Source organism: Pelodiscus sinensis, chromosome 4 (genome assembly GCF_052426305.1).
Source record: "Pelodiscus sinensis isolate ZL-2025 chromosome 4, ASM5242630v1, whole genome shotgun sequence".
Classification (NCBI taxonomy): Eukaryota; Metazoa; Chordata; order Testudines; family Trionychidae; genus Pelodiscus; species Pelodiscus sinensis.
In genome coordinates, this window is record NC_143055.1 from 45,067,355 (window position 1) to 45,079,457 (window position 12,103).

At 39.4% G+C, this 12,103-nt stretch overlaps 1 protein-coding gene across 14 annotated transcripts in view; it reads left to right on the forward strand.

Annotated features, from left to right (window-relative positions):
- LIMCH1 (LIM and calponin homology domains 1) overlaps positions 1 to 12,103 on the forward strand; it is a 281,384-nt gene that overhangs the window by 253,589 nt on the left and 15,692 nt on the right. For all 14 annotated transcript variants that reach the window (XM_006111913.4, XM_075930517.2, XM_075930518.2 and 11 more), the window contains 4 exons: positions 2,704 to 2,796; positions 4,120 to 4,224; positions 8,713 to 8,849; positions 10,918 to 11,042. In XM_006111913.4, the coding sequence (XP_006111975.3) occupies positions 2,704 to 2,796; positions 4,120 to 4,224; positions 8,713 to 8,849; positions 10,918 to 11,042 (460 nt within the window). The remainder of the gene's footprint in view (positions 1 to 2,703; positions 2,797 to 4,119; positions 4,225 to 8,712; positions 8,850 to 10,917; positions 11,043 to 12,103) is intronic.

Genomic DNA, 12,103 nt, shown 5'->3' on the forward strand with positions numbered 1-12,103 from the left:
AGGAATAATTTAAAAAAGGATAGAGAATAAGACCCAGAATATCTTCTTGCCTCTATATAAAACCATGGTATGCCCACATCTTGATACTGTGTACAGGTTTGGTCGCCTCATCTCAAAAAATATATTGGCATTGGAAAAGGTTCCGAAAAGGGCAACAAAAATGATTAAGGGTTCAGAACGGGTCCCCTATGAAGACAGATTAAAAAGACTTGGACTTTTCAGTTTAGAAAAGAGGAGACTAAGGAGGGGGATATGATAGAGGTCTATACAATCAGGACTGGTATGGAAAAAGTGAATAAGGAAAAGTTATTTACTTATTCCCACAATATAAGAACTAGGGGTCACAAAATGAAATTAATAGGCAGCAGGTTTAAAACAAATAAAAGGGTATTAGCTGGGATGGATAGGGATGGTATCCCTAGCCTCTGTTTCTCTGGAGGTAGGTGAAGAGGGGATCATGTGAGGAATCTTATGAGGATTATCTGTGTGATTCATCGCTCTGGGACATTTGGTATTGGCCATTGTCGGCAGACAGGATACTGGGCTAGATGGACTTTTGGTCTGACCCACTATTGCCATTCTTATGTTATCTTATGTCTCATGTAGAATCTCTCCAAAACTTTTCCAGAAATTGTGGGGGAAGACTGAGGGTTTGTTTGTTTTGATGGTGATAGAAATGGTTTGTTTTGATGGGTATTCTTGGTTTTGTTTTATTTTTGCATCAGATGAGACTTCCATTTCTGTCTTGTTTTTAACCAGAAGAGTAGTTCACAGGTTCAAGAATAGCTACCAAATACACATTGCATCTTGGGTCTATACTTAAAGCACACAAAACATAAGCTATGTGATTATTAATTGTTTTTCTTGAAGACTGTATTACTTTTTTCATCCTGAACTTCATTCATATGGGAACATTGCATACAAACAAGTACTCTGTTAGATTATGAAGATTGTTGTTTGCAGTTGGCTAATTTAAGACCAAGCTAAACTTCATTATAAAGTGGCTTCTAGAAACTTTCTCTGTACAGCTGAGTAGTATAATAAGCAATATGAGAGGGGTTGGGGTTTTTTGGGGGGGGGAGGGGAGGAAATTTCCTGTCCTAGACGAGCAAATCATAGTGGCACACTATTCTCCTTGGCTGTGTCTCGACTGGCCAGTTTTTCCAGAAAATCAGCCGCTTTTCCAGAAAAACTTGCCAGATGTCTACACTGGCCGCTTGAATTTCCGCAAAAGCACTGACTTCCTACTGTAAGACATCAGTGCTTCTTGCGGAAATACTATTCTGCTCCTGTTCAGGCAAAAGTCCTTTTGCGCAAAGCTTTTGCGCAAAAGGGCCAGTGTAGACAGCTCAGATTTGTTTTCCGCAAAAAAGCCCCAATCGCGAAAATGGCAATCAGGGCTTTTTTGCGGAAAAGCGTCCGTGCCAATCTGGACGCTCTGTTCCGAAAATGCTTTTAATGGAAAACTTTTCCGTTAAAAGCATTTCCGGAAAATCATGCCAATCTAGACGCAGTCCATCTGCAAAGAAAGAAATTGAAACTTCCTCATGTCACTCAATAATGAGCCAAGAGAACAATCTTGATAGGCTCCAGGGAGGTCTTGTTTCTCCTTTTCCCTAGCAAGGAAGAAGATTGGGATGGATGGTAATGAAAATACAGGTTTACATATTTAAAACTGATTACTTTTGACCAGCATTTCCTTCTTGAGCTTAGTATCTTTATACCTCATACATTTTTATTTCTATTTGTTGTTTACGCCATTCCAAAATTAAATGTTCATCAGATTAGGTGGAGTCGATTTCACATTTACCTGGTAACAACATTTATAATAAACAAATTTCTTCTGGGTCAGGGTTTTATGTTCTCAGTATTTTTAACCTTTGTTTTGCACAGTATTTTGGAGGAAGAAGGTTGTAACCAAAGTGCAGAGGAAATGGCTGTTCCAATAGAATGAAAAGAGTTTTGACACCACAGCATTTTAAAGAGCTCTTTATGAGATTCTCTTTTGATTCAGGACACATGCAAGGCTGGGGAGATTCAAGAAATAATCCCATCCAGGAAGAAAACCAACTACTCAGCTAATCATCATCTTATCCACTTCAGACCTTTATACAATGTCTATTTATCTTATGAACCTACATGATTTTTCATCTTTCATTAAATTGTACTAGCAGCAGCTTATCTTTATTAGATTAGTGCCAAAGCTAATATTTGCAAAGCCTGGTTAAATTCAGAAGCTATTTTAGACCCAATGATTAATGCAAAATCCATGCTTTAAATATATTGGAATGTTTTGATAGCTTTTTCTGAACTCTTAATATCTTCCTAAGCTATGATTGTTTTTAAATGCTTCAGATAAGTTTCATTTTGAACAGCATCTAGCATTTGAAAGCTCCTAACTAGCCAAACTTGATATAGCACTTTAAGTGTTTCTGGTGTTTTGCAATAAGCTAAAAGTACTAAACAATATAAAACTTCCCTGGGGACATTGTGGAGGTGAGAGCAAAGAGAAGTTTGTTCGTGTTCTTGTTTTTACATTGCATGCCTGTTTTTTGATGAGCCAGTTTCTAGTGGGTCTAATTTCCTGATACATAGCAGATATTGCAGAACATAAGTATTGCCTTGTAATCATTGCACGTAAACTGATAAAAAGAATCCCTATTAAGTTTCCTATTGACTAGATTGTGCTAAAATTCTGTACAGGAGAGGTACCAAAAGGAGCAGAACAAGCTGAAAGAAGAATGGGAAAAAGCACAGAAAGAAGTTGAAGAGGAGGAGCGTAGATACTATGAGGAGGTATAACATTCAAAAGAAGCACGTTTAAGAGGAGATCTTGTAGTTCTAGTGCAGGGGTATTTTGCTTCTATGCATTTTTTAAGTATTTTAATAGTGGGACTGTCATTTGCAGACCAACCAGTTCAAAGATCCTTTATGTGAGAAGGTTTACATCTTGGCAATGGACTGTTACTTTAACTAGTTTTTATTTTCATGCCCTTGTTTTGTCCTATGCTCAGGTCATCCCTTTGTCCTGCTTCAGTGGTGCAGTTAGCTTGGAAAATGTTTGGATCTCTTGAGTAGTTGTCATGTTCATTGTTTGTTTTTAATCATACTTTTATGTACTGTAGTTAGGCAGATTAACATGGACTAAGCAGATCTTGAGTAGTAAATGGCATATTGATGACCTCGAGGAGAGGTAAAACATCTTTCTGAACTCTCTGCACTTCTTATGCACCCACCATCACACTGGCCAGCCACATAAAATTACTTAGAAAATCTTACTTTAGGAAATCTGTCTATGCTACAGATGCAGTGACATAGGAAAGAGGTGTCAGAAGGGTTTAGGTGACATTAATCAGGCATTCCCAATATGAGTGTGCACATCAATAAATACGTACATATGCTTGCTTAGCAGCAGTCGTGACTTCACTCGGCCATGACTAGACCCACAACTTCACCTGTAAGACAGTGGCATTCATAATATAATGGGGTTTGTAGTGAAGTTGACTAGAGAAAATTTTGATGAAGTCCTACCAAATTTTATACTCTTGCTTTTGGAGACCTAGCAAAGCTACGTATGTAGGTAGTGCAATGGCATATACAATTCAGTGTTGTCAAAATTAAAGAAATGAACATTGGAAGGAGTAACTTCAGCTAATTCTATAATAATAACTCTGTTCTGTTTGAAGAATGGGATAGAGGATAATACTGAAAAATATTACAAAGCCATTAAATAAAATAGTAATACATCCTCACTGGGAATAGTGTCCCATTCTGGTTAGCCCATCACAAAAAAAGATACAGTGTGAGTACGAAGCATTCAGAAATAGGTAATGAAAATGACTTGAGTCTTGAAGCAAAAGCAAAACTGAGAAAAGGACAAATTTCTTACAGAATACATAACTGTCAATTAAAATACCCTGCCATATGATATTGAGTCCAGTTACTTTGCATTGCATGCTCAGCAACTTTGAAGATCGGGCCACTTAGCTAAGTGTCTAAATATGAATTTGTAAGCCCAACTTTATATTCTTGCTTCTGAAGATCTTATCCAGAGTTCGTTGGCAAGCCTTATGTTTAAATCTCTCCTCTTCCTCCTTTCTGTTCCCACCTCTCCTTTAGGAACGCAAGATAATTGAGGATACTCTAGTTCCATTCACTGTTTCTTCAAGCTCTGCTGAGCCCCTCTTCACTTCTTCCTCTGTCACTGAAGGAAATGGGACAGTGGTGAGTGTCTGAGTGCAAAGTAGGAGTTAATGAAAACAAGACAGTAAAGGCAAATCTATGTTCATTGTCAAGTTAGATCATGCCCTAATGATCAACAGAGTCTATGGATGGCATGAAAGGCAGTTTTTGTGAACCCCCCGTCTTACTTTTAAGAGCACTTCTCAATTCGCGTAGTTCATTTTTTAACTGATGAAAAAGCCCAGTTATGCCTCTGAGAACTATGCAGTGCTTAAATAAAATGTATTATAAATAAAGAGCCCAACCCCAAAGCAAGTTACCACCATCTCACATTAGACAAGAACAGAGTTAAAGTAAAAGTGGCCGGGAGTTGCACAACTCCCCATTAAAAGCAGATAGTGTTCCTCTTCCTCCCCTGTCTTCAGTGAGCATAGCTGCCCTCATTGCTACCACTCTGCTTCAGCTGGTGCAGGCAGATGTCACCCCTGTGTTTCACCCTACTTTGATGATCATATGAAGTCCTACATAATCTAAAATTTGCCTTTTGAATATGGGACCTCTTATGTCTAAAGCAAGATGGAAATAACATAGGAAAGTTCAGGGTCTGATCCTTCCATGGCTCCTGATGCACCCAGTGCCCCACTGGCGAATGTGTTTCACAAAAGGCTAGTCTGACACATTCAACCAGGCCATGGTCTCCATTGCCCAAAGCAGGGTGTGGTACTGTAGAATAGCTTGCTGAAAAATTCTAATAGAGACAAGGAACAACTAATTTCTACCTCATTGGAGGTTATCAAGATCGACACTTTAATGACCACACGTGGCTTTGACCTGAGCTAGCTACTTTGGGGTAAAAAGTAATGGCTTGTCTCCACTAGGATTTTACAGCTAGATAGCTAACTTAAATTTGCAATCCTGCTGAAAAAACACCAGTTTTGGCAGTGAAGACCATGCTGGAGGCCTGACCAGGTTCTGACAGCTTCCCTAGGCTGCACAGATTTTCCGCAGTACTGTCAGCTGTGGACCTACCCAGCACATCCCTTACACTGGGACTTGAAGTGGTCTTCAAAAGGCAGTCTTATGCCTACCTACCACAGTATCTGTGCTAGGGAATCCTCCCATGGCTGGTTACAGGGTTTTTATGATTCCCTTATGTGGTTCTAACCCTTTTTGCATAGCACAGGGAGGCCATACTAGGGGTGAGAAGCACATCCCTAGTACATGACAGCTATCAAGAATAGGTGTGTTTTGCCTTCTAGGAGACTAGAAAGGTTTAGCTTTTACTAGTAAACTCTCAGTCAAAGCCACAGCTTGGCGTCTTCTCTTCTCATTCTAATGGAGAAGGAGATGAACATTTGTCATCCTGAAAGCTCTCTGCTAGACAGTACCTTTAATTTATTAGTGTATTTCAGAACTGACAATCAGATTCTAATCAATAATTGTATTTCTCAGGCAATGGGCAATGTAAATATATAGTCATTTTGTTTCCCATGGGAGTTCTCAACACCTCATTGTGAGCCTGTATTAATCAGCTTTGTTTCTAAAGCTAAACTTTGAAGACTGATACATTTTGTAATTATGCTTTGAATGTTGCATTATCTGTCTGTAATCACTGTCTTCTGTAATGGCTACTATGACTCTATGTTGACCCAGAGAGGAAATGCCCTTCCTTGTTTCAAGTTCACTATAATCATGTTAATTTTTCTACACACTACACCAATCAAATCCAAGATCAGTGTCAGTAAGGTCAAATAACTTTCATTTTTTGTAACATTTTCTCCTTGAAGGCATTTCCTTTATGTGTAACGAATACAGTACACTGTACATCAGAAGCAGGAAACCTGCTAAACAACTAGAGGGACCCCTGGATGATTGAGATGCTAAAAGAGCACTCCAAGAGAATAGTCATTGTAGAGAAACTAAATGAATTCTTTGCTCTGGTCTTCATGGCTGAGGATGTTGGGGAAATTCCCAAATCTGAGTCATTCTATTTAGGTGACAGATCTGAGGAATTGTCCCAGATTGAGGTGTCATTAGAGGAGGTTTTGGAACAGATTGATAAACTTAACAGTAACAAGTCACTGGGACTAGAGAGCATTCACCCAAGAGTGCAATTGCAGAACTATTAACTGTGGTTTGTAACCTATCCTTTAAATCAGATTCTGTACCTCATGACTGGAAAATAGCTAATGTGACGCCAATATTTAAAAAGGTTCTAGAGGTGTTCCTAGAAATTATGGACCAGTAAGTCTAATGTTAGTACCGGGCAAATTAATTGAAACTATAGTAAAGAACAGAATTGTCAGACACATAGATGAACATAATTTGTTGGGGGAAAGTCAACATGGTTTCTGTAAAGAGAAATTATGCCTGGCTAATCTACTAGAGTTCTTTGAGGGGGTCAATAAACATGTGGACAGGGAGATCCAGTAAATATAGCGTACTTAGATTTCCAGAAAGCCTTTGACAAGGTCCCTCACCACAGGCTCTTAAGTAAAGTTAGCTGTTGTGATAAGAAGGAAGGTTCTTTCATGGATTGATAACTGGTTAAAAGACAGGAAACAAAGGATAGGGGTAAACAGATGGGCTACGTCTAAACTGGCATGATTTTCCGCAAATGCTTTTAACGGAAAAGTTTTTCGTTAAATCATTTGCGGAAAAGAGCATCTAGATTGGCACGGACACTTTTCTGCAAAAGCACTTTTTCCGGAAAAGCGTCCGTGCCAATCTAGATGCGGTTTTGCGCAAGAAAGCCCGATCGCCATTTTCGCAATCGGGGCTTTTTTTACGCAAAACAATACCATGTTGTCTACACTGGCCCTCATGCGCAAAAGCAGCATAGCATTTCCGCAAGAGCACTGATTTCAGACAGTAGGAAGTCAGTGTTCTTGCGGAAATTCAGGTGGCCAGTGTAGACAGCTGCTTTTTCCGCAAAAGCACTTGCTTTTGCAGAAAAACTTGCCAGCCTAGATGCAGCCTAAGGGTACATCTAGACTACAGGCTTTTGTCGACAGAAGTTTTGTCAACAGATACTGTTGACAAAGCTTCTTTTGACAAAGAGCGTCTAGACTACATCCAGGTCTGTCGACAAAGCAAGCCGCTTTGTCGACATGACAGTGTAGCCGCAAAGGACAGTGTAGATGAAATAACAACTTCTGTAAACAGAACTCTGTTGACAAAAGGTGTTATTCCTCATAGAATGAGGTTTACAGCCATCGACAGAACTACTGAGTTCTGTCGACGTTATGTTGACAGAACTACTGAGTTCTGTCGACGTTATGTTGACAGAACTCAGCGGCAGTGTAGATGCAGGTATAGTTTTGTCGACAAAAGTCCACTTTTGTCTCCAAAACCCTGTAGTCTGGATACACCCTAAGTTTTCAGAATAGAGAGAGCTAACTAGTGGTGTCCCCCAAGGGTCTGTCCTGGGGACAATCCTATTCATTTTACTTATAAATGAACTGGAGAAAGGGGTAAACAGTGAAGTGGCAAAATTTGAAGATGATACTAAATTGCTCAAGCTGGTTAAGACTTAAGTAGAGTGTGAAGAGCTTTTAAAAGATCTCACCAAACTAAGTGATTAGGTAACACAATGGCAAATGAAATGTAATGTTGATAAACGTAAAGTAATCTCGAGAGAGATCTTGGAGTCATTGTGGATAGTTCTCTGAAAGCATCCTCTTGTGCAGCGGCATTCAAAAAAGCAAACAGAATGTTAGGAATCATTTTAAAAGGGATAGAGAATAAGACAGAGAATATTTTATTGCCTCTATAAATCCATGGTACGACCATATGTTAAATATTGCATACAGATATGGTCACCTCATCTCAAAAAGATATATTGGCATTGGAAAAGGTTCAGAAAAGGGCAACAAAAATTATTAGGGGTTTGGAATGGGTCCCATATGAAGACAGATTAAAAAGACTGGGACTTTTCAGCTGAGAAAAGAGGAGACTAAGGGACGGATAGGATAGAGATCTTTAAAATCATGACTGATGTGGAAAAAGTGAATAAGGTAATACTGTTTACTTGTTCCCATAATATAACAACTAGGGGTCACCAAATGAAATTAATAGGTAGCAGGTTTAAAACAAACCAAAGGAAGTTTTTCTTTATGCAGTGCACAATCTGGGGAACTCCTTGCCAGAAGATGTTGTAAAGATCAGAACTTCAACAGTATTCAAAAAAGAACTAGATACATTCATGGAGGATAGGTTCATCAATGCCTATTAACCAAGACGGGTAGGAATGGTGCTTCTAGGCTCGTTTCGTCAGAGGCTGGAAATGGATGACTATAGAGGGATCATGTGATGATCGCCTGTTCTGTTCACTCCCTCTGGTGCATCTGGCATTTGCCACTGTTGGAAGATGGAGTACTAGACTGGGTGGACCTTTCATTGGACCCAGTATGGTCATTCTTATGTTCTTACATAAGCATACGGATAGGCTGTATTGTTCTCATACATGTTCTGAAGTTGGGTTCAGGTGAAGTTGGGTTCACTTTGTGTTTTTTGTTTTTTGTTTTGTAGAACTTGGTGGAACTGAGCAACTCTCAAGAGGAAGACAGACAAAAGGAAATGAAAAGACAGGAAAAATTACCGTGGGAGCAGGAGGGTTCATTGTTGGCAAAAAACAAGAAAAGTGAGCCATGCCCAGAAAAGAAAAGGTGCGTATCAATTCAAGATATTTTAGACAAATGAATATACTTGCAAGGTACTTGATCAGGGCACACAGCAAAATTGTTTTATGTACCGTGCTCAGACTGGGGGCATGGAAGTGCTTGCAACCTCCATTTCTACACATTACACAGCCACCCTGGCCCATAATCTGCCCTAAACTGTTTTTCACAATCTGTAATCAATCCTGAGATCCCTCACCCTTACCAGACTTCCGCTTGCCTTTTGAGGTTTCTTTTTTTCTGGAAAGATACAATGAAATGTATAAATTTTTATATTTTTAAAACAATATTTGAGTCTATCCTTGCTTTTACCTCCTCTCACTTGATTTCCTTATTCATTTCCCAGTGTCTTTTCCACCTTCCCCTTGCATCTTTCTTCTCACACCTTCCCTTCCTCTCTTTCCATCTTTTCCTTACTCTTTCATCCCTCTGTCTTTCATCCTCCTCTTTTTCTGGTTCTCTATGATCCCTTTCTAAGGCCAGAAGTAACATTGTGATCATGTGGTCTGACCTCCTGCATTGCAGAGGCCATTGAACTTCCCTGAAAAAAAATCCTAGAGCAGATCTTTCAACAAACAGTCTTCATTTAAAAATGGTCACCATGACTCTTGGTAAGTTGTTCCAATGATTAATTACTGTTAAAAATGTTCTCTTTATGTCCACTCTGAATTTGCCTACCTTCAACTTCCAGACTTTGGATTATACCTTTTCTTGCAAGGTTGACAAGCTCATTATTAAATACTTGCTCCCTGTGTAGACACTTAAATATAGTAATCAAGTCACCTCAGTCCTAGTAAAGAGGTTAAGCTAAATAGGTGTTCCTTGAGTCCATCACTGAAAGTATGTTTTCTAATCCTTCTATCATTCTAGTAGCTCTTTCCTGACCCATCTTCAATTTACCAGCATCCTTCTTGAAATATGGACAAGGTACTCCAGCAGCATGAGCAGGAGTGCCAAATACAGAGATAAAAGAACCTCTCTGTTTCTACTCAATATGCCCCCATTTGTGCATCCTATGTTCACATTAGCTCTTTTGACCACATCATCACGCTGGGAATTCATGTGCAGCTGATTATCCACTATGACTCCCAGATCTTTTCCAGAGTACTGCTTTCCAGTACTCCTGTAAGTATGGCCTATGTTCTTTGTTCCCAGATCTATACGTTTAGTGCCATCCCTCCATTTTCATCATCACCCCATTAGGAAGCAACCAAGTCATCACTCACTAAGCAAGAGCTGTGCCTCCTTCAAGGAGTTACTAGACCAATTCCCTTTACTAGCTATTCTGTATCATTCTGGAACACCACATTCACTCATCCTTGGGTATGGGCTTCTGGAAGGCTGACATTGCTATTGAGGAGGGTTAAGGTTATAATATGTGATCTGTGTTGTGAAATGGATGTTCTCTTGATTAAGAGTGTTTCTCTGGGTGGTACAATGGTATTGATATTGTACTGCTTGGGCCATTTACTACCTATGAAGCGCCCCCTTGTGGCCAAAGGTCACATAGCACCATTTTCATTTCTTTGCTTTTATGGCTGTGTCAGGTATGTTACATATAACGCAATCTTAACGCACACTACGGTGGTGTCTTTTTGTACTAATTTCCCAAGTTTCTTCTTAGGTTAAGAAAGGGTCTCCAATTTAGCAGTAGCTGCTTTTACAGAGAACCAGGATCTCTACTCCTGAATTGGCCAGATGGTTTGGCCAAGAACAGGATTTTCGATGCTGGTAGCCATTGCTTTGACAAGGACAAGGCGCTCCTGAGGAAACTGAACATTATGCAGAGAGCAAATCATTGGCACAATAGCTGTTGACTTGTCAAAAGATGCTGTTCTATGTGATGCTGTATACGGGCACTGAAGGCCTTTCTGTATGTCAGGCCAGCAAAGAGAGTCAGCATAGCCGTTTATTGCCAGTTCATGATTATTACCCACACTGGTTTATTATTGCTAACACATAGATATCAATATTAGTTGAACATAAGAGGTTCACGTACAAAAGCACAGTAATGACACTCTAGCTTTGTGTATATCATGTGATTTGCTTTTATTAGCAATGTAAATGAAGTGCCCACAGAACACCCAGAGACTATTCTTCAGTGGGGAAGTGAGCAGAATCACCAGGCATCAGTGACGGCACACAGCTCACCTGCCCTACTGAATCTGCCATTGACTCAAGGTAAGATTCCAAACAATCCAAAGATTGGTTTTGATTGTCCAGGAAATTTGACAGGTTTGTAGAGTGATTTAATTAAGATGAAATTGTGAATTTCCAAAATAATTGAATCAGTGTTATTGCTGCGGGATTTAAACTTTACCTAGGTTCAAAATGTGTTTAATATAAGCTAAGATAAATTAATTTAAGTGGTAAGTAGCTTTGGATCCTTGGCATTATATGCCATGAGAGGCTGAGCACTTAAACTCCAGCTGGGAAGCTAAATAATCAGACTCTGTGTGCACAACAGTTTAAAGTATATCCTGCAATATAATTTAATGTCAAAAAAATCATTAACACGGAGATACAGTTGCCTAATGTTGCCTCAGTCCCTTCCAGAACATTGAGGTCAGCAAAACTCAGACTTCTGAAAACCAAGAATTACAGGTAAGGTAGCTACCCCTACACCTTTAGCTCTGTCCTTGGAACAGGAAATAGCCACTGGGAATTAACTGCACGAACCCCATCTGCAGTCACTGTTGTTACTCTTAGAGGTATAGCTGTGTTAGTCTGTAACTTTAAAACAATTAGTCCTGTGGCACCTTAGAGGAGACCACCTTAGAGGAAACTAACAAATATATATATATAGTATGATGAGCTTTCAAGGGCAAAACCAACTTTCTCAGATCAGCAGAGAGGAGCAAAAAAAGGGGGACCCTCACAATTTATAACAGAAAGAGAAGGGAGAGGGGAAAAATTACTTGTCAATTCTAGTGACTATGCTAATAAGACTAATTGAGTGGGCTGGAAGTGTCCCATGCTTAGCTTTTGATGTCAATTGGATGTTGAATGTAAGGAAAGCAAGTTTTATAATTGGTCATCCAGTTTAAGTCGTTGTTCAAGATATAGTTGGCTTGTGAAATTCCTTTGTAGAAAAATAGCTATTTTAAAATCCGTTAATTAGTGTCCAGATAGGTTAAAATGTCCCCCTGCAGGTTTCTGTGTGTTACCGCTTTTAATATCTGATTTGTATCCATTAATCCTTTGTTGTTAGATGTAGCTGTCTTGAATATCAGAGGAATAAG